General features: G+C 42.6%; 1 protein-coding gene across 1 annotated transcript in view; it reads right to left on the bottom strand.

Moving 5' to 3' along the window:
- The window catches only part of kcng4a (potassium voltage-gated channel, subfamily G, member 4a), a 30646-nt gene extending 8733 nt beyond the window's left edge, over window positions 1–21913 (bottom strand). Inside the window, exons 1-3 of the mRNA XM_049575215.1 lie at window positions 21456–21913; window positions 18042–18815; window positions 17271–17912 (exon numbers count right to left, since the gene is read on the bottom strand). Coding sequence (XP_049431172.1) covers window positions 17271–17912; window positions 18042–18149 — 750 coding nt within the window. The 5' untranslated portion in view covers window positions 18150–18815; window positions 21456–21913. The remainder of the gene's footprint in view (window positions 1–17270; window positions 17913–18041; window positions 18816–21455) is intronic.
- Between the last annotated feature and the right edge of the window lie 417 nt (window positions 21914–22330).

Genomic DNA, 22330 nt, shown 5'->3' with positions numbered 1-22330 from the left:
AGGCCATTTGTTACAGCTTGCCACTTTGGTCTCTTGCTCTTTGAAACACACACACACACACACACACACACACACACACACACACATACACAGATACACACTTGCATGCACAATACCTTCCACAATACCCACTATCTCCCTGACCTTATCTCTTCTCTACAACTCTCTCTGGAACTGAAGTCAGTGACAGCTCATTTCAGCTCGGACACTGTTCACCCCGGCAGCTGTGTCACACGGTGTTTCACATTACCATCTGTATTAACACATTTCAATGTCAAATTAAGACAAAGGCCGCAGAGAGGGTGGAATCATCATACAGGGTGTTCTAAGGACAGGGACATCTGAAGTGACCACATGCCAAAAACCTGCGTAACAGAGTCCCACAGAGAAGAAGATGTCAGCGAAGTACATGCCTTTCTGTAGAAGAAACCTCAAGCTGAAACAAGCTCACCAAATATTACAAAAAGGTAACCAAGGGAGACTGTAAAGGACAACTCACAAAAACAAAATGAACAGATCTCTCATATCTCTGTCAACTTCTCACAAGCCAGCCGCCCTGAATACATGAATAAAGCAGGGTGATTTTAAAGTGCTGTTTGAGCACGTCTTGCTACAGTTGAACTGCTTTTCATTCTGCTCCTTCTTTTGTCCATAACTCTTCATTCATAATGGAAGTTTGTGTCATCAAAATCTTAATAACATTACACTAGACCTGATGAACTACTTGAAAAACCTTGCCAGTGCAGATAAAAAATATCACTTGTTTCTGAAGTGGTGGTGAATCGGATGGTGGAATTTTTCTACAACTTGCAGAACAAGGTGATTGTTTTTATTTGTTTTTGACACCTACATTTATCCACACTAAAATATCACTGTCTTTCAGAGAGAGAGCGAAATAGTCAGTTTGAGGTAGTTTGAATGGAAATTGTACTAAAATCCAAAATCGTGTTTAAACTGATTCCAGATTGTTATGTAACTCTGACATTTTGTTACTGGGAGGAGGAAAAAAAAACATGATGAGCTGAGTGCAGTGTGATTATTGATGCTCGTTTTGGAGGAAAAGGCCTCGGTATCTAACGTCAACGAGTAAATTGACAGTTTGTGCTACTGCAGCAGATAATGAAAGGTCCTTGAATTGACGAGCTAATGTATGGCTCTGACTTTGCAGTGTAATTGGCTGGTTTTTGCAGTCATCCCTCTGAGGAAACATCTGGCATTTATTGCATGATTATGATCATTTTCAGGGTGTTACATTATAATGTCAGTGTTTGTGTTAATGGCTGGGCAGATGATCAGAGAGATGAAATTGGTGCAATATAGTATACTTGTCTTTCACACAAAAACACACACACACACCGACCTTCACTGATGTGGCAGTTGAATATGAATAAGTCCTGACACAGAAAACACACTCACACTCCTCTTTGCGAAGGGTGAAAAATCACATGATAGTAATTCTTAGTGTGGGTTGACTGTCACTATAATTCAAGCTTGCCATTACAACTACTAGTTGAATCTTGCTGTTTCATCAGCACCTTCTCAGTTTTACATCTCTGTTCTACATTCTTGTTCACAGCCTCCCATCTCCCCTCTGTAAGTGACCCATAGTTGCACAGTGAGACAGCTGCCGGATGTTTCCACAGCAGGGTCACTCTGTGTACCACGGGTATGAGGTGTAAATGTGTTTCTTTATTGTTAGACAAGAGAAAGCTCTATAGCTCTAAATTATGAATGTGACTTTTTTTCTACTTGTGGATCAGATAGAGCTCCACATTTCACTGTCCTCAGTTGGTAATTAGGACGACTCTCACTGTATACAGCTGTCACGCTGTTCCATGGCAGCACAGCCACCAGAGGAAAATGTTAGCATTGTATTTTTCTGCAAACTGAATCACACATATACATAGACTGTACAAATAACGGATGTGGCTACCATGATGTCACTCATCGGTTTGTGGACTCCCGTTTTGGAGCCTCGGGTTCAGCACTTTGGCCATCACCATCTTGGCTTTTGGAGCCAGAAGCAACCATATGGGTGGATCTGACTTATAGACTGTAGTGGCACCTCACAAAAGGCCGGTCCCTGAAGTGGCTCCGCCTTTAAATAAGCATAACTTTGGGCCTTACTAAAATGAAAACAGGCGAGGTATAAAAAATTCTCCCCCTGTACAGTTGTTATGAATGCTAAAATTGGCCATGGAGATCGAAACTGTTTTTTGTACCAGGCTGTAAGCTGTTTATTTCTGCTGTAACGTTGGGTATTTTAACATGCTTTGGAGCCAACCTCATGTGGCCATTCAATGAATTGCAGTTTTTGGCACTTCTGTTTTGGCTTCATTTTTAGCCTTGGAGGTTGCCACTTGGTATCAGGTCATTGCTGTGTTTATAATGGCTTTTTAGGCTTCAAACATAAGTATTTTTAGTGACCCACTAGCAGGATATTTCCATGAAATGCTGTTGTTTTATAACCAAGACAACGCTACATTTCCTGCTGGGATTATGCCCCCCAAACAGCATATCTTAGGCAAAAATATGGTCTTTTCCTAATTGATCTTTTGCGCCTAAACCTGTTAACCACAACATTGTTGAAACATAAAGTTTCATTCACATGTAACATATCTGTGGTTTGGAGTAATGTTCATTCCTTCTGGCAACTGGATTGCCCATGGATGATACATAGACATGTGGATGTGTGCTTTTCTAACCACTGCGCAACTATAAACTGCAGTGTGTTTAAAATTTGGTTATTATCCTCAGGAATGCTCCCTGGTGTTTTGTTCTAACTTTGAATTTCATTCTCTGCCTCGGTCACAGCATGTCTCTAATTCTGCAGCTGCCTCTTCATCTCTTTCCCAATCAGGTAAAAAATCCCCCCATGATGATCCTACTGAATCGACAGATTTGGGCAGAAAAGGAGACAAAAGAAAATGTTCTGTCCATCAGCTATACCTTGCAGCAGACCTTGAACATACTTTGCACCACTGAATCCCTTTTCTCAATGCTGCTGTACTGACCTTGCGACCACTTTTAAAGAAGGGAGGAGGGAAGGGCTTGGGCGGCCCCGACAGAGACAGAAAGACACGGGGGACACAATTAGGGGGTGTGGTTGAACACCACTCTGCTGGCCTTCGCTGAAATACTGCACATCAAGCACTGTGTTCACCAGTCATGGGTTATTAAAGGGCTTGTATCATGTGACACCTCCATCTATCATGAGGCTCTTCTGCTGTAACCTGATCGCTGCATGTACGCACAAATGCACACGGGATGCATGTTAGGAGTTGTGTTTGCACCCACTCATTTGCAAAGAATCCTTGATAGGTATTATGATAAAAGAGCCACCCAGTCTCCCAAGACACGCTGTCCACCGACTCCAGAATGTGAAACAGTTTCATCTCCATATGAGGCTGTGGTACAGGCTGCCGAGTGTCCTATCACTGACAAAGACCAACAGCTCCTTCACGCACAAACACCCTAATGGAGAAAAATGATAGAGGAGAGGGGACAACAGATGGAGGAAGAGTAGGTGGCTAAGCGGTGTAGAAGGATACAGGAGAAAGGGATTACAAGATCAGTTGATGAGGAAAAGATGAGGTGACATCTTAAGCATAGGGTTTCCTTCACACCCCATAAGTCTCTATTCTCTGTCTGTCAGGATGCTGCACGCACACACACTCACAAAGTGAAACACACACACACACACACAAACAGCACAAGATTTTCAAGACTTTCCAGTTTGGTAGGGTCTCTTCTCCAGGATTGTTTGAAAGAATACAGGATAAAGATGAAGGCTGTGCATTGTTGAAAACCCCAAATATTGGGTTGAAAAATAGAAAATAGAAAAGAAGCTCCAACACAATCACACAAACTACATACACACACTCAAATAAAGCCTCAAGTTTTCTCTACAAAATGCTGCAAAAGCAATTTTCTGTTGAGTTAGTTTTTCATGCAGTGTTCTAAAGTGTTTTAGTGTCTCATCAAATTCAAGATGTTTTAGGTGCGTCAGCAATCTGCTTGCTCAAGACACTCCAGTACACACACACAAACACACAAAGTGAAGGGGTCACGTATACTTTTATGGTCACAACCCTGTGCACACGATGAACTACTGTTTGATGGGACACTTTCGATGTGTTTTAATAGATAAAACACGTCGAAAGTGTCCCATCAATTTGTTGCATCAATAAGCACATCAGAAAATTAGATTAAAATGAAGCACACACACACACACACACACACACACACACACACACACACATACGCACACATCTGCTCCTGGCTCTGCAGGATGCACGTAGGAATGCAGAGGCACAGTGCAAAGGGTGCGTTTGACTTCAGTTACAGTGGGGTGGAGCTGCAGTGTGAAGGGGTGTTTGATTTTTAGCTCCAGGCAGAGTCAGATTCTGGTGCGCTGCAGTGATCAGAGAGGGCAACTGTGCAGGGGAGGACACCTGCTGCTCGGTATATAACCTCGAGGGAATCAAGCTGCTGATGTGTTTGTCTCTTGTGTGTGTTTGCATGTTGTGTATCAGCCACCAGTGTTCTTCTTCTCCGTCCTCGTCTGCCCTCAGTTCTTCTCTTTCTATGATGTTTCTAGTTTCCCTGTCCATGTCATTCCTCACCTGTCCAATAGGTGCCCTCAGTGTGCTCTCCTGTCCTGCCTTTGGTTCATCGTTAATCAGCCCTGATCTGTTGATGCCTCCGCAGCTGCTCCTTATCACCAATTAGCATCTTAGTTTATATCGAGAGAGCTCTTTGAGGTTGGTTGCCTTGTTGCAACATTTCGTTCTGCTATTCAAAAGGCCCAGCTGCGTCAGCATTTATGCCAGCAAAGTTCTGTGAAAAAATCAATTCATTTCAAAGGAAACGCTGCGATTAGTGTATTTGCTTACACATAAAATTTGGGCAATTTTGACACGAGAACCGGCGCCATGGACTAATAGTCTTGATTGAGGTGGACAGTCCAAAAACGGAGACTTACTAGCTATGGTGCACATTCCACTTTTGCTTTTAATTCCTCATCTGTCTCAATTCAGATCTGATCTTTTTTTATGTCTACATTTCAAAAGAAAACACACTGTAATGGGTCAACAAGCTTATCAAAATCCAAAGGCTCCTCCAAAGAGTTGAAGAACTCTGCAGCCTTCTTTTGAAGAAAATATGGAGGACATTGACTAAGTGTCCTTTCCAACAGTTCAGCTCTTTTATGGTGCATTCAGGTGATTGTCATCATCTGGTAAATCATGAAACCAGGCTATATTTACAAGATATACAATGGTTATTAGGGCTGTACCTGACTCAGAATTATGTCAGTCAAATGAGGTTTGGCTGTTCAATGAAAATATTCGACTATTCGTTCCTTTTTTTCCACATGGAGTTTGGGTGTTTGAACAGGGTTTGACGAGACATTCAGGGTGACAGTGACGTGTGTAATATAGTAAAGAAGCCAAGTTAGCCCTCCCAGCTAATGTGGGCTAACTATGCTAACGAGATTCTGCCCAGCAAAGTTTATCTTCTACTGGGCAGCTGCCTCTGTCTCACTCAGACTGGCACTGGGTCTCAGGTTTGCAGCTGCTCATACCACAGAACAGCGTGAAAGTAAAGAGTGCTCATCATATCTGGGGACCGAAATGTCCCCAGAAGTACACTGCATACAGACTAACAACAAACAAACAAACAAAAAAACAACTGCTCAACTTGAAGGAATCCTGGTTGACTGAAGGGTCTCTGACTGATGATTTGAATCTTCGACTTTCAGGGTGCAGCCCTAATAGTTATTGACTTTGTCATTTGTGTTATCAAAGTCTCCTAAGTTTCCCATAGGTATCAAAATTTCTGACTTGTTGATGAACGCACCATTACTGTAGTCTTGGTCTGGTGAGGCACACATTCAGCCCGCTGGCCTTCAGTCCTTAGAAGGAAACACTTTATCGCCAGTGAACATCTTACTATTCTTTTGGCAGTATTGCACGGCTGTGAATGGTGCCTGACATTTGCAGCATTTTATGTCCTTGATAAATATATTTCTGTCCTTCTTTTAAAGATTATTAAAAGGTTAAGATCATCAGAAAAAAGCACCAAGAAGCTTTAAAAAAGGACAAATTGTGTATATCTCCATGAGTCCATTCTGTTTAAAAAGTCTGAGCTTTAATTCATCAAGCGCAAAAAATAGCAAACTGTAAACTGTGAAATCACTTTTTCGCCGTAACATTAACTGAATACGACGATCTCTCAACAATCTGCCCCACAAAACATTCAGATCTAAGAGGCTCTACTCCATTGTGCTGTACTCCTCTATGCTGTGCTGTGCTGTTCAATCCCATCCTGGCACGGACAGGATAAACACCTCATACTTTGCTGTTCTATCCCATAATCCCACTTGGCAGCCATGCAACACATCAGACAGAGGGAATACAGCTCATAACCAGATAGGCCGCAATAGGCATGGAATCTGCTCCGCACTGATACGGTCAAACGGCCTGCAGACATAAACATAGGAAATGCATGTGCGTGCTAATTAATAGTGCATGTGCATTCACACATGTGCTAATGTGGTAATTAGCATATAGTTCAATCATATAAGATCCTCTTGGGGTTTGAGGATGTTTAGGATTAAGAGTTGAGGTATTTCTGCTATACAGTGGAAACCTAAGCAAAATTTAAAAGTTGTGGGACACTGCTTTCTTTTATTGACTTTATCACCTTGAATCGTCTGTTTCACCATATCTCAGCTCTGATGATAAGGTCATCTACAGCTACTGTATGTTCAACTCCATCTGTATGTGCGTGTGACATTAAGAACACCCCAGTGGCATCCAATGGGTTCATCACCCTTCTCTTCTTTTCTGCATCTGCTTCATTTTCTTCTCTTTCCTCTCCCTTTTACTCTCTCTCTAGCTACTGGCATGCCTACAGTCTTATTTACTCTTGTTGACTTACAGTCACTCTGACTGACTGCCAGGCACGGTCCTGCCCTGCTGTGCCAACAGAGTTTACAGACTCGGACACCTATTTATGCTCCCTTCATGTTCCTTTAATGGAGGTTGAAATTATGAAGAGGGGAAGATAAAAATTGTGGCACATGAAGAATACATTCTTAATTTCGTGCCGCTGTTGTTAAACATTCAAACGAGGCTCAAGATTGATGATGGTGCTTTGTCTTCTCAGCTCAGCAAGTGTAGCAAGCTGACTCTGTGTATAGAAAAGACAAAGAGAGTACACACACACACACACACAAACACACACACACACACATGAGCAGACTGAGTCATTTAAAGCCTTACTGTTAGTTCTTTGTATCTCCTGTTACAGTATGTGTTTCACATCTCAGGTGTGGAATTGAATTACCTTAAATAAAATTATATGCTGGGAAGACCTACAGTTGCATTGTTAGATTTTTTTGTTTGACTGTTAGCTGTGTTGCTCGGAGCTGCAGGGTAAATTCATTCATGCTTTAAAGTCCAGACAGTCAAAAATGCTGGATACCGAATCACAACTCCCCCTCAGAGACAATAAATTTGGAAACTGGCTTTGTTGATTCGCACAACGCAATTCTGCACAGTTGAGAAGCAGGAGGCGAACACGAATAAGCAGCAATTCTTTTGAGATTTTATCACAGCCAACACTTTGATCTTTTCAAAATGATTCTCAATGGAGCCGGACAATGCAAAATGCAAAATGACAGATAAGAGAACAAACTGTGGCTGTTGAAGATATGACAAGCAGAGCTATCGTGGCAAAAGATAAAGTCCCTCCCGGTCATTCAATTTTTTTTCTTTTTCAACTGTGTTGTGCTCAACCAGAGTACTGTATGCCAATGTTGTAGTTAAGACCACCTAAACTGAGACCAAGTCATGACCAAGACCAGAGGGTATCAAGACGAGACAGAACTTTGAGGGGTTGAAACCAAAACAAGACCAGACCAGTGTGGGACATGACCCGCTTATGATAAAATGTTGGACATGTAAACCGCAGGCACTCCTTAGATTGATCTGAAAGATCCATATTCACATAAAAACACCCCCAGAAAACAAGTCTAAATTCCTCTTCATGCATCATTTTGTAGACATACTATGTGTGCACTATGAGAAATGTCTTTGTAAAGTATTCAGAGGGCACTGTAGAATTCTTGTCAGAAGAAACTGAAATCAACTTAACCAATTTCATTCAGCACTCCTTTTTTGCAGGCAATTTCTTGACACACCCACAGTTGTGGTCTTCCTCTGAGACCAAGATACGACCCGCTTAAAATGTGATCAAGTCTGAGATGAGACTGAGACCTTCAAAAAGTGGTCTTGAGTCTGGTCTCAAGACCAAGACCAATCTTGAGTACTGCAACACTGCTGTATGCTGTACAAACCATTTACTGCAAATTGGAAAACTCCATGGTAACCCAAGGCTACTCTCTTCATTAAAAGCCATTTCACCCCAAGCACCGATTTTGATCACCAACAGTTTGCATGAAAATGTATAAATGCTGATTTTCCAGGTTCTTATGAAGCTTGCAAATGCCTGCATAACATTTGTGCGGGTTAAAAAAGACACACACAGGACCTTGACTTTAGTGGATTGTGGAAATATATGTTTCACCACTGAAATCCTTTGCTGCAACTCATGTCATACCTCAAGGTTATAGCTAGCTTGCTGCCAAAATAGGGAAACATCTAATAATTCTTCTCAGCACACAATATGATTTGAGATCGCTGAGCAGCTTGCTGATGTTATACATTGGTCTTGAAATGGGACTAGCCACAACAGCTAGTGTTAGCATAAAATTTGGAATCCAATTAGTCCTATTGTGTAGTTACGTTATCCCCTTATATTCTCTGTGTGGATAGGAACACGAAACAAAAAAATGAAAGATGACAACATGGATAATTTGCACTGGACCCTGTGTGCATAGTTGGCATGCAGAAAATTTGCATGTGGATTTTTCTTCACAATATCTTCACATCACACTGGTGAGAAATGGCTTTAAAGAGCCTTACAGCCTGTCTCAAAAAGGGATGAGTATGTACTCTAAGTACCCCTTATATGGGGCCTAACAAGGATAGATCTCCATGGCACTATGCTGCACGGGTGAAGTTCAGGCTATGAGATATTAATGATCCTCTTACCAGTCAAACCCCCGTTCTTAAAGGAAGCTCATGCGTATAAATTACACCCGGGTAAGGATTCCCGACAGTGACTGGTTCCGGGTTATTATTTCCGGCTGTAACATTGATATTCCATCACCATAGCTCTGTTGGACATGACGAGAATGGAACGTCATTTAACAGACTCAGTGTGATTACACACTATTACACAAACTGACTTTATCTTAATGACATTAGCATTGTATTGTAAAATGGGGTGTATGCTATTTAATTGGTGATTTATCTCTGAAAATATGTCTCTGCAGCAGACACACTGTCGCTGTCAATAATCACTTTTAACTTTACTGATGTTCATGCAGTACACACAGCCACTTTGTTTGATTCCAACATAACAAACCTTGTTTATCAGCGATTATAAAAAGCTCATTTTGTGACCACAACAGAGGTTGTGTTTGCGTTTTTTGCAGCTTGTCAGGATCAGAGAATTGAACTTTTGTCCTCGCGCTGAAGAGAAAACCTTTGCTGAGCATGTATTCATTCCCTCACATCAGTAATCATCAACATCATACAACATCTTTACCTCTGATCTCTCTGGCCTTATGTAACCCAGCTTTATTTTCTGTGACAGCTCTTTTCTTCAGTTCTGTTCTTCACAACAGACCGCAAATGTTAATCTGTTTTTCATACGCCCAAACTTAAGAGTCTGTAAAATACTATGTGCTGAAATTACCATTTTAAATGCATATTAAGTCCACTATTATTGTTCAGAAATTGATTGCATTCATAAAAGATAACAAATCGTACAATGTACAGTAAGCCATGGCCATATGTGCATGTCCTGGGAGATTGTGTGCTCAGCTTATGTGCGTCCTCTTTTCCTTTTGTGCCCAGGTGATACTGCCATGTCTCAGACAGTCTTTAAACTTAGGACAGCTCCTCTGGGAGGAAAGATGAGGGAGAGGAAGGAGAGAAAGGAGGCTTCACGGATGGTTTAGTGTTTACATCCTCCCCTCTTACTCTGTTCTCTTGTTATCTCCCATTCCCTCTCCCTGACCAAGGCTTCTGTTTCCTCCCTCCACTTTAATACATAAAGAATTATCTTATCTTCACTTCAGACGTCACAAGACACATTATCTCCGTCTCACTCTGTCTCTCTTTCTCTGTTGTTTCCCAGTAGAATAAAAAAATCACACACCAGTCTGCCCTCTCTGCAATCACTTGCCCAGACAGGTTCGATGGTTCAATAAGCTTATTGACAAGTCTCTGCTTGAGAACAAGGGAAAAAGTCAATCAGAAAACGTGTCAAAACCCACAGTCAGAAGCTTAAGTCATGCAGTCTGCTACTCAACTGTCTTTCTCTCTTCAGATACTTGTGATTGATGCCCTGGGAGGTAATTATTGAACAGCAAATCCCACTCCAATTTATGGCATTAAGGACATAAAGCGGCCACTTCAATTACTCCCCAGGCCAGCATATGACTGAATTAGGAAAAGGAGAGCAAATCTGATGAGGCTGTCTGAAAATACCCCATCATCCGGCAAGAATATTAAAGGCATAAATGGGAGTGACACTCACTGAGAGCAAAACACTCTGAAGTATGTGTGGTAAATGCGTAAAACTGAATGCTGCTTTCCTGAAAAGTTTTATTCAGAAATATGTGCAAAGGAAGTCAGTGTCTTTGGTGGATGTTTGACATTTAAACAGCAGCGAGATGTAAACTCGAGCAGGTTATCAATTCGCACTGAGAGCTGCTGCTTTCTAGAGAGATTTAAAAACTGCATGCACCCTGGTCTTTCCAATATAAATACTGTTGCTATCCTGCCAGAGATTACAGGGGTCAGCGCTGGGTCAGGACGGCAGTCACAGTGCAAATGTATCTCAGGAACTACTCGATATGCTCACTGTAATGTGTGATGTTGATGGAAAAAGTCGAAAAAACATGCAGCGACTGCAGAAAGATTAAATCAAAGGGCCATGAATAGAAAGGGAATAGTTTAGTCTAAGATGACATTGAAATAGTGAAATCAAGGTCGTATTTTGCACAACTTTATAGCCTGATAATCAGACTGAATTGCCATTTTATTTCAGTTAATAGATTAAGCCTCTCATTGTATTCATGTTATATGATTCCTTACTAGAACTGGGGGTCATTTTGTTTTGTCCTAACTAATAGCACTGAATGACCACACCATTTTGCAGCCATTATTTTCTGTCAACATGGAGGTAGTGGTAGTGATTGCTGAGCAGTTACATTTTTTTTTACCACACTAATCAAATATGTTGTTTTAAAAGTTGTTATGAAGCTCTACTAAAAGCTTAGTCAGAAATAGCATCTGTTATTCACTCCTCGCATGCAAGCTCATTCATAATTTCTTGCTGTCTGGGGTTGACCACACTTAGCCAACAGCAAAGCTACACACCTTCATTTTTAACCTATCATCTTGCTGCTGTATTTTTAAATAGGATTCTCTTTCTGCCTTGAGTATGTTCACGCTGCAGTTGTGGGCACCATCCACCTCCCTGTCACTGCCTAGTCTTCGCAGATTCGTCAGCTTCATCAACCTCATCAGACTCAGCAGAGTCACCAGCCACCAAAACCAATATTTCGACTCCATCTGGGGATTTTTCTTGCTGCTGCTCAGGGCAGACAGCACTCATTTAATAATAATACACTGGATTTATGTAGCCCTTTTCAGGATACTCAAAGATGCTTTACAAAGAGCAACAACAGCAATCAAAAGCAAAAAAACAACAACACTGATTTAGAGGTTGTAGACCATTTTGAAAAGGTGTGTTTTGAGGGTTTTCTTGAAGGTGGAGAGTGAGGGGGAGGGGGGGATGGGAAGGTTTGCATCAGCAGACCTAAGGGTATGGAAGGGAGTGTGCTGGTGGAGGAGCTCAGACAGGTAGGGGCGAGCCAGGTTGTGGAGAGCTTTGTAAGTGATGATGAGGAGTTCGAAGTGGATACGATGGGGGATGGGGAGCCAGTGAAGGTTATGAAGGACGGCGGTAATGTGGTCACGCTTGCAGGAGTGTGTGAGAAGACGAGCAGCTGAGTTCTGGATATACTGTCGTCTCTTGAGTGTTCTGGCTGGCAAACCCTAGAGGAGACTGTTGCAGTAGTCCAGTCTGGAAGTCATGAATGCATGAATGAGAGTCTCTGCAGCTGAAAAGGAGAGTGATGGATGGAGGTGGGTGATGTTTCTGAGATGGAGGAAGGCTGTTTTGGTGATGTGTTTGATATGTTGGTCAAAGGAGAGAGTTTGATCAAAGGTTACAGACATGGGGGGAGGTTAGCACAGTGGAGCCATCGATGGAGAGGGAGAAGTTATGGGTGGATTTGATAAGAGATTTGGGAACGATGATGATGACATCTGATTTGTCACAGTTAGGTTTGAGGAAGTTACAAAATCTCCCTGCAGCATCTAAGCGCCAAAGTCTTTCTGTGAAATCCTAATCCTCACATATCATCTGTTAACTCCTGTAATCCGTGTTAAACTATTCTCTTTACTTCGTTCACCTGTCTCTCCTGATTGAAACGTATATATGCAGACTCACAACAACCTGGACTGCTGTGTTAGTCTCACCTGTGCTTGATGCTATTTTTCTGACGTAATTTTCACAAATATCACCAGATAGTTAACTAGCTGTGCAGGATGATGATGTCCCCATTGTCGTCATTGAGGAAAAACAGATATCAGTGACATCAGATCTGTTTGATTCAGTGAACAAAGTGAAAAAATCTTTTACTTATGTAAACTTAGCCAACATTTTACCTGACAAATAGTGAAAACAAAATGTCCAAATCATGTTGTTGGCACATTCCAACATCTATGATGGAAAAGTGTGATGCTCACTTAATGACCTTGGACGTTTTAGTTTTGGTTACAACCATCCAGACATTCAAATGCTGCTACTCCTGGACTGCAGTCCTTAAAGCTCCTCAGGCAGGTTAACCTTTCTATCAACTAAGTCAACTTTTGACTCCCTACTTTTATATGAATATTTCATGCTCAATGCATGAAACATCTCAGGGGAGGTTGTGCTTCCCATCAAAATGTTTCAGCTGTACACAGCCGGATGGAATAATAGCGGCTCCGGAGTTATATGGAGAGTTTTTACATAAAGAGTAGAGCACTTATGCAGCAGAGAGATACACACCCACAGCAGGGGATGGAGAAATGACAGAGTGCTTATTATCAGGGGGCTTGAAACTGAGCTGTAAGATAAAGGCCTCTCCCAAAGCATTTAGTTCATAGTGATATACTGTTTGATAGAGGGGATCAACTGAGGACAGGCAGGAACACATTGCATAGGGGAGCAGGAGGAGAGGGGAAAATGAAGCACTGTTTATCCGTTGTTTTTTATTCACTAGAATCCATTCTCCCTTTTTAATTTTCTCTTTAAAGTATATTCCTTCTTTCCCTCTCTCAGACATATCCTGTATTTGTTCTCTTCCTCCATCATCCACTTATTCTATCTCTCCTTTCACACTCCTAACCCAAACCGAGGCAGGCAGAGGAGCAGAATGAATGATGAGTGGACGAGGGAATTTTGGCTCTCTGCAGCACAAAGCAGACCAGAGACAGAGACAAACAGCAGGGCCATGTGAATTAAAGATGACAGGAGTCCTGCTGCTCCTGCCAGGGCAGGCTAGCCGGATAGTGCGGATGGAGTTCAGTAGCCAAACACACGAAAATAGTTTGAATATCAGGAACATGCAGAGAGAAGAACATGAAAGCGGCAGATGGATTTGTGTACTTTTGGAGGGGGCTGCCATCCTTTTTCCAGATATTACCTAAAATGCCCTTACAACCCACAATGTCCTCACAAAGCATGCCGGCATTTGACACAACAACACAAAAACAGTGACACATACACACACACACACACACACACACTCGGGGCTGTAGTACTTGGGTCTGGTCTCAAGACCACCTTTCTGGAGTCTTGCACTTGTCTTGGTCTTGTGCCCTGTTGAACTTGGAATTATCTTGGTCTCGGGGTCTGCTATTGAAAACTAGTCAAGTTGTTCCTGGCTACTGATTTAAGATCAGTTATACTTGTGTTACAATGACACTGCAGCATTTTCTATGCTCTCTGTGTTGGGGGAGCAGAGAAGAGGAGTTCCTCTTACTTGTTACTGTAACATGTAAATATGCATAAAAAGAGTTCAGTTGGCTCTGTCTGCAGTCTGTTATCAATCAACACTCTGTTTCACACAAGCACAGAACGCTAGCTGGGCTAATAGCTAATTGTTGCAGATGTGTTGCAGCAATGGGCCAAGCAGTGTCTGTTGTCTAGCTTTTAAGCTAGGTTAGCAACTTAAAATTTTTCTTGTAGATTTATCTGCTGGCTGAGACAAACTAGCCCCTCCTCCCCTCTGCCAGCCGTACCTGCGGGCAGTGAATCAGCAGAGGGAGGAGGAGAGAGGACAGGATGAATGACTGATTCTGACTGATATCTCTGTAATCCCTGTCTCTGTCTGTCTGAACTTCACTCAGTATTGTGATGTCAGGAATATGATTTATTTTATTGACATTTTAGATTTATCTCCAGTGAGATATTATTGAGTTTATAGAGTGACTTTGCTGTTGTAAACATTTCTGCTGCTGCTCTGGAAACAACATTTAGTTTATTTTAAATATAAATGAATTCTAATCCTGTTCGGATTTTTTAAAATAATATATTTTTCAAAAAGCAAATGAAAACTGATAAGAGTATTGATGAAGAACTGAAGCGAGTATCGATAAGTTGTTGCCTATTATGGTCTTGTACAGGTCTTGATTTGCTCTTGACTCGGTCTTGACTTGGTCTTCACTGCCTTTGGAGTTGGTCTTGACTCAGAATCAACTGGACCTGGTCTTGGAATTGACTTGGACTCAGTTAAGTTGGTCTTGACCACAGCCCTGCACACAACTAAGATATTCGTACAACCCACAGTGTCCTCACAAGGTATGCAGATGTCAGACACAACCATACAAACACACAAACCCAAGGTTGTTGTCCTTGGGTTTAGTCTCGAAACCACTTTTGGTAGTCTTGCGCTTCTCTCAGTCTTGTGCCTTGTTGGACCCAGAATTGTCTTGGTCTTGGACTCAGCCCTTGAGAATTGGTCAAAATGTCCCTGGGTGCTGATTTAGGATAAGTTGTACACAACTAAGATGTCGTTATAACTCACAACGTCCTCACAAGGCAGAGGGATGTCAGACATACCCATGCAAACACACACACACACACACACACACACACTAGCACACAACTGAGATGTCCTTACAATCCACAATGTCCTAACAAGGCATGGTAATGTCAGTCACAACCATAAAAAAACATGCATAAAGTTTTACAAAACTGCTTTTACTGAAATACTCATGTCAGGGAGAATCAATATAGTATGACAATGGCAAGTATCTGTGTGTATGTGTGTTAAGGCTGTGTGTGTGAGGAGTTAAGGGAAGTTAGCTGGCCCCTCGGGAGTGTACTGGCCCCTGAAGACAGCTCCGTCACTGCTACTGTGTTTACCTGAGAGATTTACTAGCAGGAAAGCCCAGTTTCCTGTCAACATCTCAGATGTGATTCTGATATCATACATCAGAAAATACAATCTCTTTGCATTCAGCAACGCTTGTATTGCATCTCTGCTTGAGCTGCCTGCATATCTCCTTGCTTTCCGCACCCTGCTGTATATCTGATTCTTTTGTTTTGAACCTTGTCACTGCTGTCAGTGTACAGAAAATAAATCTCCAGCATCTGACCCCACTGTGCTTTTTCCGGTATAGGCTAATTCTTACAGATTAGTCCTATCATATGTTGTAAAATGTCCATATCAAAGGCACCACCCAGTCATGCAGGTTTACAGCACTCAGTGAATCAGACCCAGGGACTCTGTCCAATCGTGTCCATCTGTGTTCCTATGACTGTCACCAACTATCGGGCTCCTCCTGGCAGGGAGCCTTCTCAACTCATCAAGCATTCTGCAACCGGCGCTCTCCTCCGCCTCCCTAAATTCTCCAGTATCACACCCTCCTGCACTTGATCTTTTGGCTGCCTTCGGCTGCTCATATCAAAATCAATACAGGGGCACTGCTGTTGATGACTTCTCAACAACTGTTGAACAACAAAGTCTCTGCACACACACAGGATGCCTATACATGTATTGCAATATTTCTTATTTATGGGCACCTTAGGAAAAGATGTGCAACCTTCTCCTGATGCAGAGATTTACGTAAAGAAAGGGAAAGGATGCTGAAAATAGGAAGAATGGTTAAATTTTTGCCTGCAGGTGAAAACTGTATGTAATTGGAAACTCGAACATGAATGAATAGTAGATGTGCTGCAGCAACATTTTAGTTGGAAGGAAACAGAACACTCGAGAGTAAATGTGTGCAAAATTCAGGGAGAGCCGTATCCGTTACAGTTCATTACTACTGTATGTGCATGTGACTGTGTGTATGCGTGTGTAGGCACGTGACTGCCAGTGCATGTATGTGTGTTTTTATGTGTGCAAATTTGTGCGACTGTGAAGTGTACTGATGCGGACATTGTGTGCGTGCGAGTGTCTTTTGTGTGAGATACAGTAAGCTCATTTGATTATTCCCCATTGTTTACTGACAGATACTGGACAGGCCTCGGTGAGCAGCTCTGGCTTCATTATATCACGCTGCTATGGGCAGACACAGGACATGCATGACAACACAAACACACATAGCAGAGATATTTAAGAGGGTGTGACGACAGGGATAATTTATATGTGAAAATTTTGAAGCTTGACTTTTTGCAGCATCACAATGTCTGCCTGAATCTGAAGTGAATAAAACAAGACTCACATTTGTTTTTTTCACTCATAAACACTGACATACTTTAGGCACACAAGGTTCTCACTCAATGCTAGTTTCCAGGAAACAAAGTTAGTGTTGGATATAATGAGCATCCAGTTTGTCACGTTAAGTTATGAGCAGCTCTGTTACCTGAACAGGGACAACTGTGAGAAGAGACAGCTGTAATCACTTACACCACTCACGATAGATCTCATTGACAGTCTCTGTAGGCATCTTACGACAATATTTTAATTTATGGCCGCTTTTTTAAGACACTTTGTTAAAATTGATTAATTAATATCATTTAAATTTAGTTCAGGTACATTTACAACATGCAAGCCCTGGTTCACTCACCCTGTCCTCTTCCTCTCTGAGGTCTGGCATGGTGCTGATACACAAGCTGATGACAGTCACTGCAACCATGATCACCGACAGGCAGGCAAAGATCTTCCCCGGTAAGCCAGACTGTGGATTCTCCACCATATCTCTCAGCCAGTTCATCACCTTCCGGTACCTTGTCTCCTCCACTGGCACACGCTGCATTGCATTTCTCTGCCTGCGCTCCTCCTCGCGCCGCTCCAGCTCGTGCACCTCCTCAACACGTGTGTACATCTTCCTCTTACAGCAGCGCTCCATGTACGCCATCTCCACACCCCAGTAGGTCAGCTCATCGTGCAGGGAGAGGACACACATCTCCCGCAGCAGACGCAACTTCCCCGCTGCCAGGAAGTTGAGAATGACCCTAAAGGCTGATGGCGAGCGGTCGAAGAAGAACTCCTTGCGGGCTTCATCATAGTCGTCGCAGACGCTGGCGATGTCCTCAAGTGATCGGCAGCCACAGAGGCGGCCAAGTCGTGTGAGAGGGAACTGCTCCAGGGTGCTCCAGGGGAAGGTGTAGCGGTTTCCCCCGACGTTGATCACCGCCAACATGGCATGGTCGACGGACACCAGGTCCTCTGGACGACGGATGAACTGAGCCCTCTTGTAGTACACACCCTGGAGAGTGAACAATAGAAAGCTTCAATGCATCAACAGCTGCATCTGAAGTATGTGTGTGTACAATAACTTGTTTACAACTTGAGCACTTATTTGATGTAATTCTTTATCACTATCTTCTAATCATACCTTGATGGTCTCAGTCTCAGGGATCTCCGTGAAGATGCGGTCGAGACTGCTGTCATCGCTGACGGACAGATTGCTGAAGTCATGGTTCGCGTTGCTGATGATGGGCATGGCAGCATCTGGAAAGCACGCTGCTCCGGACTGGGCAGCTTAGACCAGGCAACGAAAATAGAAAAACTCTACAGATTGTGCCAAACTTTTCGGCCTCAGGACACAGCAGTCCTTCCTGTATCACAGCCTCTAACACCTTACATTAAAACTCAAACATGGGAAAAGCTTTCCTGCCACAGCCCAGGTGTACGGCAGACAAACTGAGCATAAAAACAGCTGTAGCTTTCAGTCTTTTTGGCCTCAGAACCCCTCATAACAAGGAGTTATTTCCCAGCAACAGTCGTGCTATGGCTTTGGCTTCCAACCAACAAAGAAAAAACCCATTAAGGAGAGGAATGAGGAGTGTCCGAAAAGCTCTTGTCACATTTGACTGTGGATGACTTTTGACATTTCCGTCACATACCCACAACAAACTCAGATGGCGTATCAGGATTCAGCATCAGATCCGTTGATAATCCAGGTCTGAAACAAGAGTCTGGAAAAGGAAATCCCCAATAGAGAGAGTGAGTTCGGACTGATCAGTGGCTGATAGCTGCAGAGGATGAGCCGGATGAGTCAAGGAGCCAAATGTGTAGCACTGAGGTGTCCTGGGACTGGAGGGGGATCATCTGTGTCGTCACAGCAGGATTAGGGAGGGCCTAGAGACGGGGTGGCATCATGCAGGCACTGAGAGAGAAAGAGAAATGTCAGAATGGAGCTAGGATGGACTGAGATTAGGGGGGTGTTACAATATAGAGAAAATATGGGCAAAGATTAGAAAAGATGGAAGAGACAGAGACAGCACTTCTCAATGGGACTGCAGTACTGTAGGCTCCACCCTCCTCTTTCACTTCCCCTCAGTGCGTGCTATAAATGGGCAGTCTGTGTGGTCGGAGCAGTACTTGACCAGATAGCAAAGGAATTTACACTCACATCAATATCCAATAAGAACGGCTTGGCTGGTTTACTTATTAAGGGTGTTAGAAAATTGAAGGAATAAGTAGAAAAGAACATTCAGGTCTGTGGTGTTATTCACACTCAGAGTGAATTATTGGCTGTTGTAGATGGGCAGCAATCCTAGCAGCAGACACTGAAACACAGGGTCCAAAATGTTTTTCTTGGCAATACAATCACCCTGAAACTTATTGGCACATCTAGGTGTTACATTTGCCCAGAATGGTCCGCTGTGTATCACAGCATTAAATATTTGTATTTAAATTCAAACTGGGTCCTATTATCACGTTATTTGTCATTTTATTCGCCACGACTAACTCACAGTTCATCTATTTATTTGTTTTACTGTGGAGTTGCTTTATTAAATGCATGAAATAAAGGGGAAACCTTTGTCACAGGTGACATTTTGACTTTTTTGGTGGTCATAGCAGGCAAAGCACAGGCTACACTCCAATTAGCAATCATTAATACAATCAATTACACATGTGCATTTGCGCCTATGACAGGCGTTTACATATATGTCTTAATAATAATTGCATTATTCTAAATTTTGAACGTGTCTTTATTTATAGATTTTACACATTTTACGAGTGACATATAGGAGTACATTCAACCAGCTCCGCAACCTTTCCAAATAAAAGCCACTCTGTAAAGGCAGTGGGTGATTTAAGTATTAAGTGCCATGGTGGCAAATGATGAAAGAATAGGGGCCAGGCTGAAACAGCTGGAGTTATCCTCATTGTTCCGTTGCTTCTTGTATCCAGCTACTAATAATAAAGCTGAATTGCATTGGGTGGCTGCCCTGCACTTTCCTCCTGCCGGCTGTTGTTGTGAATATAAAGCTATGATAGAGTTTCTGCACATGCTACTGAAATTTAGATAAGCCAGAATCTATAAGGGCAATTTCAGACTTTTGTACCCATTTCTAACCACACATATAGGCACAACATACACACATACAACACTCATTTGTCAATATGACTAGTCCTGACTCTGATGGTGAGCACAGTGCGGTGTCCTATAAGATGAATTCAGTCTCACAGGCTTGTGGGTTTGTCAGAAGTACAGTACCGCTTCATATTATGCTCCCTACAGTCCATACAGAATAAGATTATTATTATCTGTGCTGAGACTATTCTGCCCAGTGTTTCTCTACAGTATCCACATGCTTATTGAAGTTGTGACTTGACAGCGCTGGACAGCTTGAAGCATTGGGCCACACCAACATGCGTCACTAATTCAGATCCAGGAGGATACGCTCCTGTATCGGAGGAACCAATAAATCACTTCTGTCACTACACTGCTGTTTAATTTTCACCTCACAGGGGGGAGGAGAGCATGATAAACTATTTATTAATCGATTTCTATTTCCCCGTGGATGTGGCCAGTTTTTCTTGGTGGAAAGTTAATTGAAGGAGGTGTTTTTTTTTTAGCAGCACACTGGTGTTATCAGCCTCGCCTCCTCCGGTTCTCAGCTGGAAACAAATAACGGGCAGTAGAGGAGGGGCATCAGAGGAAGGGGAAAGTGAAGTGGTTTTCCTTTTTATTTGGAGTTTAATCACATGTGAGGGGTCGATTTTTTTTTACTGTAAATGTTTACAAAGTACTTTTACACTAAATCAAACTTTGAAAGTGCTATGGAAATTTAGACAATCAATTCAATTACTCAGTTTATTTTTGTTTGTACTGGCTGTTTTTTGTATGATGGTCGGTGATACTGTATTCAACATTCTGTCAGAGAGCTTTTATCACATTCATGGGCAAATCAACAGTGACTGCATTTGCCAGGAGCTGGTGGAGGGACCAGCGTCTCATATGGATTGGGTTGCTTCAATTGGACATCTCTCTCTCTCGCTTTCTCGCACCAACTCGCAATTGCGCACAGGCACACACACACACACACACACACACACACACACACACACACACACACACACACACACTAGGTACTATAACTATTACGCGCCCTTATCAAGCTTAAACCTTTAATTAAGGTTGGTTTAACTTCACGATTAATTAGATTCTCATTACCAAATCATGTTTGATGATTTCGTACAGAGAGATAAACAAATAATGTAACGGCCCAACGTCAAAGTCAAATGCTGTTTAAAGGGCAATGTTCCTCCCCTTTTTTTATATTACAGTAATTTTAAAATGGTAACAATTTTATGAAAGCATTTTGGTAAACAGTTAACACAATAAATACACTATGCGTGAGTATTTGCCTTACTGTTTTTTGCAGTGTTGATGGGATGAAAAGACATCAGCATTCCTCATCTGAAGTATTGTGACAGCATTACAACTTAAGACAAATATCCAGCTGCAAACACAGCCCCTCGCAGGCATCAGTATAACTTATGAAGTGCAGCTTACCATCCTGAGCCCCGCACTCATCTCCAGACAGCCAAAATCAGCTCGGTGTGAAATCCCTTCGCCGCCTTGCAGTCCCTCCGATCATTCAACACCAAATCAGGGTGTCAACGATCGTTCCCAACCGCCACATGTTGAAATGACAGGAGTAATTCTCCGGCGTCCGCTTCATCCTAGCCGGTGAAAGGCGCGCAGAGAGTCTGAACATATATACCAGAGAGGAAAGAGGGTAAAGGTTTGGTGCGCTGAAAGTGTCCCGTTACAGCTCGGTTAGCGGTGCTGCAGGAGGGGGAGGAGGAGAAGGTGGAGGAGGAGCCGTGGTGCGCAACAGAGGAGACTCCGGCTACCCAAGTTCAACTTTGCGTAAAGGTGACGACAGGCGCAATAATGACCACAGGCACGTGAGCTCCCAGTTAGACAAAGATAACATTTTAGTAGAGCTGTAGGGGGAGTGTGGCTCTAAGTGATTCACTCTTCCCTTTAAGATAAGATGAAATTCAAGGACATCGAGGAGATGCTCTCAACCGTGGTTTTAGCAGCCTATGCTCCTTTGCGCGCAACAGGGGGCGCGGTTACCTTCATTAAAGGTTGAGTCTGACTCTGCTGGGAAGGACTAACTCAGAGTCAAAATGTTACAGTTTGAGTCAGACATCACACTGCTGTCATAATTTACAGCGACATCAGTGCAAAGAAAAAAGAAAGACACCACTAATCCTAGATCATTTAACGAGGTGGTATAGTTTAAGCAGTCTGCAGGAAAAAAACAAATTTGTTCAATATGCTGTCTGAATGATACAGAATAATGTCCTTTTCACTATAGGCACTGAATAAATCTAAGATCAAAAATAGAATTATATTTTGATGGCAGTGGCGTAAGG

This window comes from Epinephelus fuscoguttatus, linkage group LG4 (assembly GCF_011397635.1).
Source record: "Epinephelus fuscoguttatus linkage group LG4, E.fuscoguttatus.final_Chr_v1".
Taxonomy (NCBI): Eukaryota; Metazoa; Chordata; class Actinopteri; order Perciformes; family Serranidae; genus Epinephelus; species Epinephelus fuscoguttatus.
Note: the sequence above shows the minus strand (reverse complement) of the source record. Positions and strands in the feature narration are given on the sequence as shown.